The sequence below is a fragment of the Ylistrum balloti genome, unplaced genomic scaffold (genome assembly GCF_031769215.1).
Source record: "Ylistrum balloti isolate Yb309-2 unplaced genomic scaffold, AGI_CSIRO_Ybal_v1 Utg370052, whole genome shotgun sequence".
Taxonomy (NCBI): domain Eukaryota; kingdom Metazoa; phylum Mollusca; class Bivalvia; order Pectinida; family Pectinidae; genus Ylistrum; species Ylistrum balloti.
Genome location: NW_026782104.1, coordinates 786601 through 806167, shown reverse-complemented (window position 1 = coordinate 806167; position 19567 = coordinate 786601). Strand labels below are relative to the sequence as shown.

The following is a 19567-nucleotide window of genomic DNA, read 5'->3' as shown; positions in this document are numbered from 1 at the left end:
TCATTCTCATACACATCAAGATTTTGCTAGGGTTCACATGAGTTTCTCTCTGTTGAGAAGGCACAGAACTACAGTATCCATAAAGTTATATACTCTTTAGGTAAGTTTTTCTTTCAAGTACAATATTTCTACTTTGAAAAATAAAAGTTCAGAATAGTTTTTATTTTGATGAAAGTAAAAATCATGTAGGAAAGTATATTAATAAGCCAAATTTATTAATCTTGTTACGTTTTTAAATGTTACACCACAATGAATTCTGATATGAAGGTGATCCAAGAGTTCAAATGGGTGTTCTAACTGTGCTTCCAAATTGCACGGTCTGACATAGACCAGTTCTGATGCATAAACAAACAATATTACCAAAATCTGTTATTGCTAAATGACAATCAATATAATTATTGTTCTCAAAGAACAGGAGATGAAGCATTGGCTGAAATAAATATCTTGGTCCCAAACCCTCGCTAACAAAGAGTTTAACAGATATTTGTTTTTAATATAGGAGGAGGCACCTGCCAAAGATCATTTATAAACCAAGTTTTATGATGACATGAAAACACATTACGAGACATTCAAAACATTTTGTTTACCACATTATCTAAAACATTACCCTTACAATTAAATATCTAATTCCTTAGTTTTCCATTTTTAATAGTAAGTGTAATGCCCAGATAAAACTTTTCTAAATTGTAAAATACTAAACTATCCTTACATGAAATTGAGTTTAGAACTGCACCTGAAAATCAAGATTTTTTCCATTCTGAATTCCAAACTGTATTGCTCAGTATCACATTTTCATATCAAAACACACAGTTCAATGATTGAAACACACAAATATTAAAATAGAACATCTAAACAGTATTAACACATAAACACAATTCATCAAAACACAAATTATCTGAAATTATAGATATATGTACAGTATAGTTTCCTTACTCTTCACAAATACAGATAAACTCTGCTGAGGACATGAAACAATAAAATTTGATATGGACTATGAAAGACAAACACAGGTCACACTCAGTGTCTAACCATATCTACACTTCAATATGAGAAAGGGCACACCTGTAGACTCTCCAAAAATAAACCAATCAATTTCTAGATCAGTTCAGAGAAATATCCAGAACTATTAAAATTTATCCATCAATTCATTAACTTGTTCAAAGACACTCATAAGTTATGAAATGTACACCAGACAGATATCTCAGATAAACTGAAGATCAGGAGACAGCACATAGTTGTCACATCTTCATCATCAATAGAGTAAAACTGGATCAACAGTTCTGAGAATTTTACAAGCAATCATCAGATATGTAGATTTAGTGTCTTAACTCCGATAAAAATAGAGAAAAGATGCACATTTATAAAATAAAATGATAATTTTCTTGTATTTCACCAAAAGTAAAACACTTTAGATAAGACATGTTTCCTCTTTTAACTGGCATCAAATAAGTGTTACAACGAAACAGTAATATAAACTCACCTTCTTTTTCTTCAATATTTCAGTTTTTTAACATTTCATTTCCCTAACCCTTGTAGAAAGTTAATGAACAGAAATAGGAGAAATTATATGTAAGATTTTATAACTACTTAGTGGATTTGAATTTTTTTCTTCATAAAAATAGTTTTGATTTTTTTTCTAGTGCATTACATAAATGTAACTTCCATGAATTGATGAAATTCCTCTTTCTGAAGTAATATGCACTGGTTTGATCAAGACAATCTTGGTCAACTGTCCGTCTCACATGAAGTACAGCATGATGGACACTGTACAGTCGCCTCATTTTCCTCAATCCCACGTGCAAATATCTTGATCAATTGACAATGAATTCTGCAAATACACAAAAACTGTGAAATCAGAATTTTGAATAAAATAAAATGAAATAAAAGCTTCAACTCTCAAGCATCATCCAATAAGTAAGCTTGCAAGTTTTGGATATGGGTAAATAGATATTAAACAATTCTAAAAAAACTCACTTGAAAGCAAATCGTAAAGAGAAATATTCCTTACCAAAGTTTACATCGCCAAGACTTTACCAGAAAGAGACAAAGATAACTTAACAAAATACAAGATGGCAGTTGTTTTTGATACAACTAAAATTTTACCAAATCAACTTAACTGTATAGTTACAACAAATTTAAATTGTGGTTATTTTTCTAAATAAATTTGAGAATCCACTTCAGAGAGCTTTAGGTAACCAATATTTTATAAAAACATTAATCACAAGTAAATATTATATTAAGTCCATGATTGTTTTACATTTCTCAAAGTGAAATGGGATCTTACTTGATATCGAGGTTGGTGGTTTCTAGGATTTCACCATCACAATTCCAAAGACTGATGTTTGGGTTGAAAGCATTCCCTTGGGACTGGCTGGTCCTTGTTAACCCTGCTGCCCTATTGCCATCCTCCATATCATCACATTGGCCATGTAGACTCCGGAATCGGAATTCTTTCACCCGGTATACTTGGACAAAGTCAAAGTCAAACTGCAATAGAAATTTCATACAAAGCTAAAATTACATCATATACACCCCCTGTACAATATTTTATTTTCATATAAGTTATTCTTAATCCATTAATTCATAGGTCATCAAAATGGAAAACGATTAAAATAGACCTAAATCATTGCACTAGTGAATTTTGTGAGCAAAATTTATTCCATGATATGAAATACTAACAAAAATGCATATTTTTATAAAATCACGAAATTTTAGTCCCATGGAAATACAATATTTTACAGTACCTTCAAAATCAGCCTATAATGCTTTCAGTTTAACCATTCTGCTTTTTGAAGACCTTCAAAGTTTTTTTTTAATTCATTTTTTGAATTATTCCTCATACATGTACATCTTTCTGTCAAGAATTTAGTTCAAGAAACTTTTTAAACTTTTAAGTAACTTTAAGTAAATTTAACTTTTAGTAGTGTTCCTTTTTTGTGGAAGAATGGTTTTTTTCCATGATTTTATCTGTGGTTTAAAAGAGCATAGACTTTTTTCAGTGGTGAAGTACTCACATGATCAGCATTCTTATCTTGACATCGTAGCAAATGTTTCAAGAATTTCGCCCTAGAGCATTCCGTTATAATCATTAAATCTGTTGTTCCATCTCCTAAATGGGCTCCTGGGGCCATTCCATAGGGAGTTAATGCATTACGACAACTCATAGTGAAGCTACTCAGCACCTTAAACTTTCCCCGTATTCTATGCCAGCCATCTGTGTCTGAAAAGATGTTTGAGAACACTGAAACTTCTGAAAAACTAGTCACAAAGAGAAAATAGATATGATGAAACACTATATATGAATAAACCAATGGTTTGACTCAATCAGGTTGGTTTGTTAGTGGTAGACTACTGAAAGGAAATTGTGATTCTAGAAATTTCATGACAAATTAATTATGTTTGTACATGTCATGTCTTCCTAGCCACAAAGCAAGCTATGATGTTTTCCTCACAAAAAAAATAACCATGCTGATTACTTTTATTAGACTTTACCTACAATGGTCAAAGTAAACCATGATTCAAGCAAAACGAAACCAGTGTACCAGTGAAGCTGATGAATACTCCCTGAAAACAATATCATATGAAACAAAATTTGACTTGGGTACACTCCACTTTATATCATCAATGTGTACACAAAGTTTCATGATTCTTCCTTTACTGTAGGCAAAGTTAGGGACACAAAATGATGGATGGAAAAACAGACAGAGTTGCAACTATTTGCCCTCCTGAAAATCTTCTGAGGAATGAAAATATCCGACATTTCAATTTTTTCCTCTTGAGTGCCAATGACAATATGTCACATCGACTACTAACCTGATAAAACTGACATGTGTCTGGTGGGGACTTTGTCCTCCTCTCTCATCTGAGAAAGACGGCATTCATTGCATCTACAAAAAGAATTATTGTTTCAAAGGAAGGAAAATTGTGCAGGAGCACCATCTACAGTGATAACTATCATACTTTAACAAAAATAGCAACTGAAAACAGCATTGGAAAGCTTTTGAAAATGTTCATTTCCTTTATCAAGCAAAGAGTCCCAGAGACTGAGTACTGATGACAGCTTCACTATTCAGCGACTGGATGAAAGTATTAATTCAGGTATAAAATTGTAATAATATTCCTACCAAACTATTGAATTGCATCCTCAGCATGCAAAGTAGTATCATTTCTAACTACAAAAAAATGGACTATTTTTGGTAACATTTTCTTTTTAACAGAATATTGTTATCAAATTCATAAGTTCAACATTTCTACAAAAGCTACCTGTAAATTATTTATTAAATATTGAATACTACCTTCAGATTATGCAAATGAAAAGGCCTTCATCATGTTTCAAAGCTGGGTTTAATTTAGTAATTTTACATTTGATCAAAACATTCATTTTTTTATATAGCTGCACCTTTCACACAATCTGGGTCAGAATTTTGATCAGTGTCCCAATATTCTGACATAAAATGTCAGGGCAGCAAGTGGGATGCTTTTCTTTGTACTTATTGATACCTTATAAAAACGACATACCCAGAAACACACACAGTCTTGTCCCTGGGACTGGAATCAGCATTTGGAGATAACCGTAGGGACACCTCCCCTTCGTAAGATTTGTTACCAAGAAATTTCTTCACACCTACAAGAAGTAGAACATAGAATTAGTCTGTGAAGAACTGTGTCTGAAGACTTTCCTGCTTTCCACCTTGGGATGGTACTTTGCAATATCACAGACTTGGTTCTCACATATGATTCCATGCATATATGATACGAGATGGAGATCCACCTTTATTTTTCACTATCTCAACTATTTACAATTCAGAACAAGCTTATATCTATTACTCTTCTTGGTCTGGATTGAAACATACAATAGATCTTATCGTAGGAGGGAACCACAGTACCCAAGAGAAACCATGTAATCAGACAGATGACCTCATACCCTTTTTTACATTTGATCAAGGAATCATTCTCCGAGTGTCTCAGTGAAGTGCGTTACCATTACACCATCCGACCACTGACTGAAATAAATTTGTCTTACAAGGTACAAAGGGTGTAAATTTTTCCACTCCCAATTACTAACCTGAAACATGATATCGCTTTGGTCCCATCCATCTGTTCTTTTCACTGTCCTTCAACATATCACCATAGTAACCATAGGACAACATTGTCACATTGTATCTCATCAGCTGATCTCCAGAGTACACACCCGCCACATCTAGTCCAATATTGTCACCTGTATAACACCATTAAGTTTCATATATATCAGAGTACACACCCACCACATCTAATCCAATACTGTCCCCTGTATAACACCTTATTTGTCAAAGAAAGAAATGCATTGTTTCACATTGATGGTGATATCTCAAAAAACTGAAAAACATAGATGGCAGTTACATGTATTGTAAAAGTGTTTCCAAAGTGTTTCCATGGTAACAGTTTTGGAACACCTAATATGTCCAATTATAGGTTGTAATTAGCTCTACCTCTGATCAAGATTAAACGAAAAGTGAAAGGGCACATCTATATATCATTGGGTTGTAGCATGCCAAGTTTGAGAAATACTGCTTCAGTACTTTAGTAGATACACTTGAAACTTATAATTAACTTATAATGTGAACATAAGTTATGAAGCGTTTAACTGTTATTTAAAATGAAATGATGGTAATGAACAAAAGAAAAGAATGATGTTAGTTTTAAACATACCGACAATAATGTGGAGAGCTGAGGTTACTGGGTCATTGATACCGATGGTCGTGTAAACAACTGCATCTGTTGATCCTGTTTAACAAAGCACAGAGTAACACATCATAAGTGACTTTCATTGTTTCATCAATGAATGTATATGTAGAACAAGGCATTCTTGCAGCAATTCAAATGCTATATTACAGAAAAATGTCTCTCATATCTGGTTTTGTTGGATGTTGAATTGCTTAGCGTCCTATCAACAGCAATGATCATTTAAGGATAGCCTCCATATGAAGGTGAAGTGAGATCTTTTTAAAAAGAGATCATCATGCTCATATCTAATGTCACATAAATAACAGAAGGATATTAGCCTTTGTTATTCTGAAAACTGTCTGATGAAGTTAAGCTTTCTCTAGATAAAAATTTACACTACACAAATAAAAGTCAATTTTTTCTAGACTCTGAATCTTAACCTGCATGAATGAAAATTGAGATCATGCCCTTAATTATTACTTCATAATTTTGTTACATGTTTATATCAAAGAAAGTAAATGTAAGCTTAACAGACTGAAGTTTTTTAAATAAAAAAAACTGATTCCACATCAACAGCTTACACAGCACAACAAACAATTAGCAGGGAATTTATTGCAAACTTTAAAATATTGTAATGTTATAATGTTTTTCATCACTTATGAAATGAATATCAAACCATTAACCCCTTTAACTAAAGCTTCTATATTGTTAACTTGTAAATAGCTCCTTCAATTTTCCATCAGGATTCACTTGCTAGGGAAAGCCCAGAACAACTAGGAAGCATGTCAATAGATACAAACTCTATATCACCTGAGACAGGTGTTATAATCTCCATTTCACCTGAAGCAAAAGAGACTATAAAAATGAAACAGAAGACCTACATGACTAGTGAGATGATAAAGGACATCCACAACTTATCTATAGAGATGAGACAGTGTTTTTACTTGACTAAGGAGACAAGACAGGATACTCCCTTCACTAGATTATACAAATAAGACAGGAAATTCACTCAACTTCAGGGATGAGACAGAAGACTTACAAAACAATGGAGATGAGACAGAAGACTTAATACTTGAATATAAATGATGAGACGGAAGACCTACTTGACTACCTAGATGAGACAGGAGACATAATACTTGAATTTAAGTGATGAGACATTTGACTAATTGACGAGACAGAAGACCCACTTGACTATGGAAATGAGACAGGATACTTAATTCTTGCATAAGTGATGAGACAGGAGACTCATTTGACTATGGAAATGAGACAGGATACTTAATTCTTGCATAAGTGATGAGACAGGAGACCCATTTGACTATGAAGAGGAAACAAGAGACTCACCTGCTGGGATGACTCCTATACGTAGATCTGGTGAAACTGGATCCTGGTCCTTACACTGAGGAAGTCCTAATTCCCTGTTCTTACGATCTATAAGGCCGTTCAGTAGTTCAGCAAACATTCCATCCCCTCCCACACATATCACACTATATAAAAACATGAGACAATAATCATGTAGCTGCTACAAGTACCTATTACATATTCAGAAAAGAAGATACAATGCATTTATGTTAATGCATCTTGTATGAACACAAAATCAATATACTTTTGATGCAAGTATTGTAATAACAGGGAAGTGCTGAGAGTGGAACAATCCTTAATCCTAGGCTAAGAAAATCTGTGCAAGATATGGTACTTTACAAATATCATCAGATCACAATTCTAGTTATAAGCAGCTGTGACCATAAAAACACTTATATCCCACACTAGCACTTATCTAAGCTTGTACTTCAATTCTTTGAAATAGTATATATTTAGATAAAATACATGTAATAACTCACCCATCCACTCTGGATAAATCATAGGTCTGTATGATGTCTCTGGCATGGTTCTGGCGCTGAGTAACTATAAAACAATAATTTACAAATCAACAGTGATATAAACCCTTACAAATTTTCTTTTACTATGATATAAATCTGAATATGCATCCTAAGTCTTTAGTTTGTGGGTAGCACCATGACCATAAGTTTATCAGTTACTAAACTGGCTAATTCTTTTATCATACCAAGGTACTGTTTAAGCGTTTGCTACTCAGTACTGGTATTCAACAGCAACCTTCTGGAATATATCACATAGCTGTCCAAGGTATCTGCACCTGGATCAAATATTTTGTAATTATACCATGAAAACGAATCCAAATTGTAGAACATCCAGCATCTTAATCAACTTACTGATAACATCAGTACGGATGCCTGCCATTTCAAACAATGGTGCCACTTTCTCGGAATAAATTTTTGGTCCACGTCTCTTCCCTCCAAATGGGTTCACAAATACTAGCAGACTTTCTGGTCTCTGCAAACCTGTAAATGACATGTGATTTTTGGCATTATCAAATTTATATTTACAATGCCTCAGAGAGGTGTTTCAAATCACATTTACAATTTAGATTGGCAAAGCCCAGCACAAACTGTAGTTTGAAGAAATAATGCCTTTCTTTGAGAAGTGGAAAAGAAATTCATTTTTATAACCAAATTTTCAAAAATGTAAGACATGAACAGAAATGTGGAGTGAAATCCAAAATGTTACATCCTGAACACATTAGAAAATAAACATAAAAAAAAACAAAAGAAACAAACACAACAAAAAAGTGATAGCAAGCCTTGTCATAAATATTTTGCTCATAATATAATCTAGACGGCAATGTACCTAGTTTCTCTATGGCACTCCTGATCCTGAACACCCATTGTTGACAGAGATAAGCTTCCTTGCTGGTAAATGTGATTGTTTTCACCTTCCACTTGAAGCGAGAAGATCGCTTGAAATAACTGATGGTGAATGACTGAGGCTTGAGAGGTCGCATCTCAATATAGACAGGTGAGCCATGGCTGCGTTGGTCATGGTTCAAATCATCGGTGTACGACTTTCCATAGGTTGGATTCACACAAAGAATCTCCTTCACTGGCACACAATGGGCAAAATGACCTGAAAATAGACATATGAATATGAAGTAATAAGGAATTGTTGACATGACTAAAGTTTGGTTGGTGAAGGAAAATTACCCTTAATTGTACAAAAATTTCTATTTCACGGATCCAGTAACCTAAAAACTGATTTCATGACCTTGAATAACACCTAGATACTGACCTATGACCTTGAATTATAAACTCTTAAGAAAAAATTATGATATCACTTAATGTAAATAAAAAGAAAGGAAAATTTGTAATAGCAACAAGTTTCTATATCTGTCAGGATGAATTACCTCTTATCCTCAAGCTTTTCATTCCAAAAGTGGTCAAGGGTGACCTATTATCTTAAAGCAGATGACAACCAACCATTAAGGTGTAGAATCTGATGGTGTGATGCTATTGTAAAAGTACATGTCTATATAAATGTGAACTAAATCCATTTAAAATGATTAAGATAAATGTGTTAGCCATTTTGGATTTTCGAACGGACAGACTTAAAAACATAACCCTAGATTGGGATCATTTGGGGATCATTAATGTAAGAGTCAACAAAATCCCACTAATTGAAATTGAGAGGATATTTGAAATGTGAAAAGTTTATGCACAGCGGATGGTAATGGATGAAAAACAATGACTATAGTCTTGCAAACAGGAAACAGAAAACAAATTTTAATGTTCCCTGGCTTTACTGTAAGATAAATATATATAAAATGTTCTGTAAAGCTGTACAGATTATTGTATAAGACATGTTTTATTATATAGGCAAACAGAAATTTTTGTAGGATATTTTCCAATAAGTCCATATTACCTATTCAAAAAATTTTATGAGTCTAAATACCAGAAGATATAGTGAGGTCTAAAAATTTGAATGAGTCTCACAGGAAAAGCATGAGTCAAGAGCTGAAACATCACTGAAGAAATGTATTCATTATGTGTTTTTGCATTCAATACAATAATATAAGAATTTGTAATACACAACGAGACTAGCTATATCTTACTGAAAACCTTAAAGGCATCACTATCACTACCTTAATCAAACAATATCTATCATATAAGTATGTAGTCTAGCTACAGTCTACAGCAGCATTTGAGTGGACATCATGGCAATCCTAGTATGTTTTCAAGCAGATAAAACTCCAGAAATAAAATGACATTATATCAATATTTTTTTTCCAAATTCTATTTAAACTACAAAAAGAAGCACCCCTAAGACATCCTCTGAATTTCTTTCTGAACAGTTCATTTAAACCACATGAAGAAGCCATTTGTATATGTCACACTAGCGACTGTAACTACACAATACAAAATTTATACTACAATCAATTAACAATAGTGTGTATACAAATAGCTGATACATATCGACTGTTTGAAAGGGTTTTCCTGTACTACAAACATATGAACTAAATAATACAGTCAATGTTTACACAGCATATCTATAGGAGGATATGATTTATAGTACTAAGGTCAATATTTAGAACAATTATGGCTCAGTGATCAATCTACAAGCGAGTTCCAAGTCCTGCACTCATAGAATTTCTGGAAATACTTGAATTTCTAATTTTGGGACCTGTTGTTTTAACAAGTGTTGAATAGAGTCCATGGAAATAAATGGTAGATTGATCACTAGTGTCTGGTCAGGATTTAATATTCACATTTTAACATGAAGAACCAGGTAATAATATATAGCTAAATAGTTAATATACTAATATAGAGCGTATACACTTATTTCAATTCCCTGTATACATTTCAATGATTTTATTTGTGTTATTAACTTCTGTATCAGTAAAATTCTATCTCATTATCAATTATCAAACTAAATATAAACTATCATGTAATCAACTTGTGCCATCTGATTTGTAAAACATGAATACTATATACATATATTTGTACTAGACCAGGCCTTTTTTCAGGGGCTCTAGATCTGTGGAGGAATACATGGGTCCCATTATCAATTTGATTAATTTCTTAATATGGCCAAATTCCCAAGATGTAAGATGTTCTAAAACTTTCCTTGCCAACTGATCATTTTTCCCAAAATGAGATTAATAGGATCTTTCCCTAACTGGGGGGTAGGACAGAGAAATCTCTATAGAGGAGGAGATTCTTGATTGTCTAACCATCGGTATAGTAGTTTTCATTTGAGGCCCAGATGACAATTGTTAGTGACCTCAATGACCTCAACCTGACCATGATACATCATAAAACTGACATCATTAACAATTACACCAACATGAAATGTCACTTCCTGTGCCTCAGACTGTCTTGCCAGGGTTAAGATTTCTCAGGGTAATATATCTCTATCTTACCCTGATGGGAGAGGGGAAAAAAAAGTCCATTCACAAATAAGTTCAAATCAAAGATTTTGCTAATAATTTGCATAATTGATTGTTGGGATTATCTGGTTTACATGGGTGTTAATGAAACATATATGTGAAGTCTTACCATTCTATAATTACTTACTCATCATAATAAGGATAGTCTTTGTGCAATTATGATATGAAATTGTGTAATGAAAGACTGTTACTCTTTGAAAAAGTACACATGCCTATATTCCGTGCTCTGCACACCAATTGCTTGCAAAAAAACAAGAAGATAATACCAACACTAACCTAATCAAAATATACACTAAAATACAAAGTTGGGGCCTCAGTTTGTGTCAACTGGCATGCACGCAATGTGAGAGCAGGTCATGAAAGAAAATTTAACTCACAGATATCGTAATTGTCTAGTTTGTGATGATTATACTGCTCTTAAGTGTGATACACATATACCTGTGTACAGTCAGCTATCCGGCAACCAGGAAAATTTCTAATTTTTACAATTATTAATATGAAACTTGGACAAAAATGTCAATATGTTCTTTGAGCATTTAAGGCACGAGTATCAGAGGATGCTTCACAAATACCAATGGTAATTGTATAAAACGTACACACGTGCCAAACTGTCATTCCTGGTACGGTAAAATCATCATAACTCTGTCATTGTCATGCAAGAAACTGATACTTCGTATATTAATGTACTAAGATCATATCTATTGATGTCACTTTATTGTTTAATATATTAAGACATAAATTTGAAGACCCTGACCTCCAGTGTTATACACAATGTACAGTGTCTCGAACGATCAAGAAAATCTAACTCTCCATTACTCAATCAATTTTACAAATATCAACATGAAACAGTAAAAAGGAGTATTGTTTGTGATCATATCTATGATGCTGCTTACCATATTGATTATTTTCAAATATATTTTCTGAAGAGTCTTTACGACTCTACTGTTGCTGATTATCACTTTTGTGTGTTCTGCTATAGTGTTCCGCTTCAGACAGTCCTCTACAAACCACAGCAATGCTAGTTCATGCTAGACGCAAGTCTCAATCTGAGTATTTTCATGAACACCTAGTCTGTCAATTTTGCTAAGTTTTTAGTATTATATTTGATTGTCTCATAGCGAGAGTATGCATGCATGACACTTTTCAGAAAGATGGCAGCATTGTTTATAGCATACAACTGATGTAACTGATAATCTGTAGGCAAAGTCCCACCAACAGCTAGTTCCAAAGGCTGTGAAAAGAGGCTGAAACCTGAACTGTGTTACAATTAACTGTTATATCCCAGTATTATTCAGTAATTATAAGCTTATGCCTTGAAATTAGCACAATCACACCTGTCTATATAGCTTTATTGTAGATTTATAAAGGTGTAACAAACAAATCTTGAATCAAAGTGCTATAATTATCATAGGATAAATTGATTGTCTGTGTTTGAGACAAAAGTAATGTGTTTGCCCCTTGTCTGAAAGGTTCTCACTATTTTTGTCTTGGTCACATTCAATAGACTATCAACTTTGTACTTGTGTCAGACAATGTAAAGAATCAATATAGCTCTCTGAAAGTCATGATCAGTTGATCATGGATATATTTTGTCAACAAAACAAAATTCTGCAGCACCTATTGGAATTTTAGAATTTTTGTTTTATCTGCCCTTCAAAATGTCTAACATCTAGTGAACTGTGAAATAACCAGAGTAAACTTGATATAAAGCTAGAAAACATAAATTTAAGAAATGATGATAAACAGAATTTTGGAATTTTTATTTCATAAGTCATAAGTTTCAACATGAAAGGCCTGTTTACCATTTAAGAAGAAATAGTTGTTTTGAATGAATCTATAAGAGCACTCCCTAAAGTGTTCAGGGGGAGACCATTCCATTTTATGAAGATTTTTGACAAAATTGGGTTTTACACAGGTCTAGTGATAGGATGTCCATTTTCTGGGATGACAAGCAGATACATGTACTTAGTAATCTTGTGTTATATCATAAGGCATGTATCAGTTCTCTGATCTGTCACTTTTTCTGAAGAAAAAAGTTTGCGTCTGTTAGTAAAATTTTCCAATTTTATATCATGAGATCTATATATGGTATATAGGTTACTGACAATATATACAAATTCTACTGAAAACCTCTTAAATAAGGGCTTTATGGCACATATCATTTACAAATGTTCAAGGGCAAACTACTCAGGTCTGACTGAATGGTTTTGTCTAGATATTTTGCCTTGTCAACATGATATATGGGATATCAATGTTTCAGTATCATGTTCTTTTGTATTATTCTGTAACGTAATGAAGGAAGGCTACAATAAGTATTTAAATTACCTCCTTCTGTCATTTTTGTCTCCTTTTTCCCCCCAGGGAAAGTAAATGTTTCCCCCAATGATGAGCCCCTCACATTGAGATACTTAATTAAAAGAACAAACCAAGATGTGTAACCAAAGTGGGAAAGACATTTGATTTACAAAAGCCATGATCAACTTTAATCAATTCTGGTGGTAAGCATTATTCTAAAAGCAACCAGGTCTTGTTTTTTAAACCAATATCCACTATTGAAATTTTAAATGATAATGAAAACATGTACTGAAACGACTTTTTAGAGGCTTGCATTTTATTTCCTAATAAGTACCGTCCAACTACATACCAGACCCCGGAACACAAGCATTTTCTAAGAGTTTAAAAATGAAATTCAAGTTTCGTTTTCATATCAGAAGTGCATTCAACAATAGTATGCAAAGAACTCTAGTCTGTCGGGAGAGTTCCGATCCTGTCTTTCAACTCAAATTTTTCTATAGTAATTTCCTTGTTGATGCGATGAATGGACCGTGGTAAATCCCCAAATCATGACAATTTAAAGAAAATTCACAGTATGTTGTGACACTTTTGCCATGTTAGAAGTGCTACTGACGCGCATTAATTATTGAGACGACCACCGAAGCTGCGTATAACTGGGACCCAAATAACAGCCATAGGTCTATATTGACATCTGCAGAAAATCTTTGTTTACATTTTTTTCTCTCGCTGTTTTCATACACTTACGGAATAACGGCTCCTCTTGTGGACATTTTGCTGGTTGTCGATTGTAGATGTTTTCCCAGAAAATATGTGTTGGCGTAAGTTTGACCTGGTGAGTTGCACCGTGGATCTCTAATGTTGACTGGAAAGTCGCATTGTCGTCGTCTTCTGCCATTTCATCTCCAATGTCTTTCTCTGTACATTAATGCGCATGCGCATGTTATGTAGTACTAACCATAAGTATGTGAACCACAAAAGCAGGTTCAGATGGTAGACACCTAGATAAACCAGGGACGTATAATACATACATATATATACGTCCCTGAATAAACGTACTACTTAATTGGTGTGTTATAAACGATCTACGATTAAAATATATATATTTGGTATCAATAAATGTTGAGGAATCGATAATATATATAAGTCAGTGAAACCATACAAAGTAGGCAACCATAGGCCTACATCAATAATCAAACAGGTTTGTTCGTGTGCATGATTACATGACTGTCTGTCTTACTTCCTATTGTGCGTCGATGCTACAAAAGTGAATGTTGCTATTACGTAAACTTGCGTGTCAAAATCAATGAAATTGCTATTCATATATATTAGGTCCTCTTTCACCAAAGGTACCAGCCTCGTATGTCAATACACTTAGTGTTAGTACATTGTATGAGTGAATTGACAGACGAGACGTGTACATGCAGTCATGTGGTTTTTACAGTTCTTTCCCTAGTTTTTCTATTAATTTCATTTTTATTCGCAGAACATGGAAACCACACCGACCTGCTACTTTCACACAACGGAAAGAGAACGCTTAACTAATCAGACAATGTGGAGTCGCGATAATCGTGTGTACCATCAAACGGTCACCTTATACTACTTATAATCCGGAGTTTTAGTTAATTTCCAGTGAAAGGTTGAAGAAATCTGTGATTTTGCTATATGAAATTAAGCAATCTTCACTTCCTTTCCCATAGGATGCGGGGTTGCGCTGTAAGACTCTTGCGGGGTCATGACCCTTAAGACACCTTTCGTCAATGAAGAGTATATTGTCACACAATACCTAGGTCATCTTCGCTAGCCAAGGTGTACCTAGGTCTAAAGAAGTGTTTTTTTGAAAGAGTTGAGTCACCCCTTCTGCAACCGCCCCTCTGGCCTCTGGGGTTAGGGACCATATAAATTGCAATTTTGTTTCACTGTTGACCCCCAAAGGTCCCTGCAATCTTTTGTTAAAACTGTTTCTGGGTTTTAGAGAAGTCGAAAATGTCGATGTTTCCCGGACGGCGACGAACAAAAAGTGATTTCTTGCATCATAAGTCCGACATATTGCATGTTGTCTGTAATGTCTGTTGGTTTCACTCTAACTAACCAACTGGTTTATTACAAGTCCGACATATTGCATGCTGTCTGTAATGCCTGTTGGTTTTTCTCTAACTAACCAACTAGTTTATAACAAGTCCGACATATTGCATGCTGTCTGTAATGTCTGTTGGTTTTTCTCTAAATAACCAAATAGTTTATAACAAGCCCGACATATTGCATGCTGTCTGTAATGTCTGTTGTTCTACTATAGTTAACCAAATACGAGGACTGATTGATAAGTTGTGAGCCTCATATTTAAAAGTTTGACTTTTGGCGGACATAATGCGTTATTTGTTTTAAACACAATCACTTTCAGTCTTCTAACATGATGTTTGAAGGCCTCAATGCCACTTTTAAAGAAGTCCTTTTCTTGACAGTTCAGAAAGTCACTGCATGTATGACATAATTATCTGACCGAAAGTGAGTACCGGAAACGACATTTTTCAATTTTGGATATAGATGGAAGTCTGATGGAGCGAGATCAGGTGAACATTACAGATGCTCAGTCAATTCAAAGTCAATGCCACAATCGTTAATGGCAGCCATGGCAATGACAGACTTGTGAACAAGGGCATTGTCCTGGTGCAATAATATACATTTGCCGAGTTTCCCCGCGCCGCTTGAGATTCATATCTCTCTTAACTATCTAAGAAGTGATGCATAATATGTGCGATGGATTGTTTATCCCTTTCGCAGACAATCTACCGCCAGAGTTCCATCAGCATCCTAGAAAACAGAGACCATAACCTTTCTATGGAACAGTCTTTGCCTTCTTTCGTGGGGATGAGCCATGGTGCTTCCATTATTTAGACTGTTGTTTGGCCTCTGGGGTGAAATGATGGACTCGCGTCACAAATCTCTACAGAAAGTTTGAAGGATCTGCCTCTAAAAGGTTCAGATAAGCATGCGACAAAGTCCGTCGGGTGTGCTTCTGGTCAACTGTCAGAATTCTTGGTACCCAATGGGATGAGAGCTTTCTCAGTGCAAAATCTTCCGTAAGGATTGGAATGTATTCTTTCCTGTAAGATTCTAACTCTACTGGTTATTTATCTTTCCGTTACTCGTCTGCCAGCCATAACAATATCATGGACTTTACTGACCATTTCGGGGGTTGCAACAGTGACAGGCCCTCCAGGAAGGGCGTCATCCCCAAGGCTTTTCCTGCCACGCGTGAATTCCGCTACTCACCAGTTCAATGTAGCATGTGAAGGAACATTATTCCCTTGTGTTGCTGCCATATCACTATGGATTTCCTTAGGCTGTAGATATTTCTTATGCAAATATTGAATCACTGCTCTTTTAGCGAATTTGTCCATTTTGTTAAAGTGAGTTACCTTGTTTATTAAGAGTGCTTCCTCTTCGAAATAAACTGACCAAATTACACAACTCTTGGGAAACAAGTCTTAAATAGTCAGGGAATAGCAGAGCTGAAAAGGGACACCCCTGCTTAACTCTTCAATACAAGGCTCATAACTTATCAATCAGTCCTCGTGGTTTATAACAAGTCCTACATAATGCATACTGTCTGTTATGTCTGTTGGTTTTACTCTAACGGACTAGTTTAAAACAAGCCCGACGTATTGCATGCTGTCTCTAATGTTTGTTTGTTTTGCAGTTACCAACTGATATCTCAACTTGACAACACAAACCAAAAAAAGGATTTGCGACGCTATCATCTGTCTCACGTTCTCTTTCAAGAATTTTCTTTGTAATTGTTTTTTATTGTGCGTGGATTTTGAGTTTAAATAATAGTTTTGTTCTGCATACACGGGTTTATCAATTATTGTATCAGTTAAAACCATTTGACATTTAAAAGATTAGGCTCTTTATTAACCGTGAATCTTCATACATATTAATCTCGGACCAACCATATAATCGTTACGCCAACCACTATCCATAGCTCGCCAGATCCAGGCACATTCTCAAGGCGTCAAATTTTAATTTCCCCACTTATGCAGCGGCCAAAATATAGCGTGTATCCTAGTCCGAATTGTTGGTCTTGGCACCATACCTAGAGAAGCCCAAAGAACTCGTATCGCTCAGCTGTGTATTTCTGTTTTCAAAAATATTTTGTTCATAATTTTAATGTTAAGAAGTTTACTAAAGATTAGGAATTTTAAAGTTTCAAGCCAGTTAATATTTGGATCAAAACACCAGGGCTTTTACAAAAGCTAGTCTCATTTACTGAAGTCTGTCCTAAATCAGCGTTGGTCAGAATTCCTTTATCCCTACAGAAGAAGACTCATCAGTTCAACAAAAATGTTTCTCTTTTTACCCAAGGACGTTACAGTATAAAACTTGCACATTTTGTACCTATTAGAAGAAGGATTGGTATGACCCATATATTTCTCCTATTGGGACCCGGTGGATCAAGATTTACAATTTATACAAAATTGAGTCCCCTTCATACCAGAATGCTCTAGATCAATATGGTTTCGTCTCAAAACAAGAAGAAATACTTTAACACTATATCCTTGCTTCCTAAGGCGGTCAAACCCACTATTCATACAAAAATGTTACAAAAACTGAGACAAAATCGTGTCACTTCAGTCACAAAAATAAAGAAAATCATTTTAAAGCTTTACCCATATAGTTCCTAAGTCAGACCCATCGGCCTTCATTCATGTCTCTAGCTATTTACATACGGAGAGTCGCCATTATTGGACTCATGATGTGAAAAATTTTGTTCTTTCTAATCCGCCATGCGTTAATGTGTAGGACCTATAGTTAGCCATCTTACTTATCCAATCTTCATTTACTACACACGATTCTAATTGTGCAATTAGTGTGTCATCATATGAATTGACAGACACTTTGACGTTTTCCTTACCACACCCGTGATTCTATCGTAAGTTAAAAAAATTCTGAACGAATATCAAAGACATGTTATATAAAGGACATTAGGGACGAAATTTTGGAGCAATTACGTATTAGACTTGCAAAAAGGAGAAGAAAAGGAAAAATTATAAGAAAATTATAGAAAGAAATGGATTACTTGTTGCTTCACCGTCATGCAATTAAGGTACAACTTTTAAAATACCTACTGTGTAAATACCTGTTGATCTTAAATTGCAATGCAAACTTTATAAACATTGTTATATAAACATCGTGAAATAGAATTAGAATGTTCAATAGCAATTAAACAAGACTGTACAAAAGACTCACAGGTGAATAGAATATTTTATGAATTTAAAGTTAAATGCAGTAGAGTCAAACATTGTATTTAACTAAATATAAACTTTATTTGTTTTACAACAATTGCGAAACAAGTTATTTAAACTTATACTAATCACTCTTGTTGGCCCGGATGTAAGCGCGCGAGGGGCCTTATTGTGGGAGGAAACCGGAGTACCCGGGGAAAACCCACGCGGTTTGCGCCACCCGACCACCCACCTACGTCGTATAGCGGGGGGAGGGGGGTACAGCAACCCCATAATTAAACACATTTCATAATTTTCATCATATAAAAGACGATTTTAGAACAGTGTCAAGTACATGTATATATTCTGAACGGAGCCACTCTTCGAATGAATCAAAACATAGTATATAGTTTACGGCAAACCTCGGGGACTTAAAAGTCCACCAGCAGTGTCTACCCGTGACCTGCTATCTTAATGCCTGTACAAAAGACACGCACGTGAATAGCACCTTTTCATAATTTAGAGGTTATCATATACATAATATAAAAAGTCAAACTGAACGAAGATCCATCTTTTTAATAACTGTTTAATGAATAAGCAGTTACGTAATATCACTTCAGTAATACTGGATAAACGAAAAAGTTAGAAGAGACAAACATTCCACTAAAACATAAAAAAAACATTGTACATTTTGTCGAAATGAAATAAACAGTTATCAAAATATGATAAAAGATCCATGCGTATTTATTTACATAAATAACAAAGAAGATTATTCATTCCATGTTGATTCCCAATAACTATTGTATAATTACATTCTGAAGAACGCATGAAGGAGTTACAGGTGTTTACTTAGCGATATTGCTCAATACCATTATATTTTAGTGGGATAATATATATTTACTATGATATATTTTATATCGACAATAGATAACACTCCTAATGTCAATTTTCAACATGTATATGATAGGGACGTAGATCGTATTTTCCATAAGGCGATCAAATCAGTAGTCGCAGATATGATTGGTACCACAAATCCACGACCATGACCAAT

General features: G+C 34.5%; 1 protein-coding gene across 1 annotated transcript; it reads right to left on the bottom strand.

The window, feature by feature from the left end:
• Positions 1-1725: 1725 nt before the first annotated feature.
• Positions 1726-14189, bottom strand: LOC132549302 (ceramide kinase-like). Its single transcript, XM_060213225.1, has 12 exons — positions 14039-14189; positions 8407-8682; positions 7932-8060; positions 7542-7605; positions 7045-7187; positions 5689-5763; positions 5066-5218; positions 4519-4624; positions 3814-3887; positions 3015-3220; positions 2285-2487; positions 1726-1828 (listed from the first exon to the last, which is right to left on the bottom strand). The coding sequence occupies exons 1-12, from the start codon at positions 14187-14189 to the stop codon at positions 1726-1728; spliced, it is 1683 nt and encodes a 560-aa protein (XP_060069208.1).
• Positions 14190-19567: the final 5378 nt, after the last annotated feature.

Bases quoted from the DNA above. Each gene is read 5' to 3' on its own strand.
- LOC132549302 (XM_060213225.1), bottom strand. From the start codon at position 14,189: ATGGCAGAAGACGACGACAATGCGACTTTCCAGTCAACATTAGAGATC. The intron at 8,683-14,038 runs GTAAGTGTATGA...GTCTATTTTCAG, and splicing joins ACAAGAGGAGCCGTTATTCC to GTCATTTTGCCCATTGTGTG. The intron at 3,888-4,518 runs GTATGTCGTTTT...TTCTTTTTGTAG, and splicing joins AAGACTGTGTGTGTTTCTGG to ATGCAATGAATGCCGTCTTT.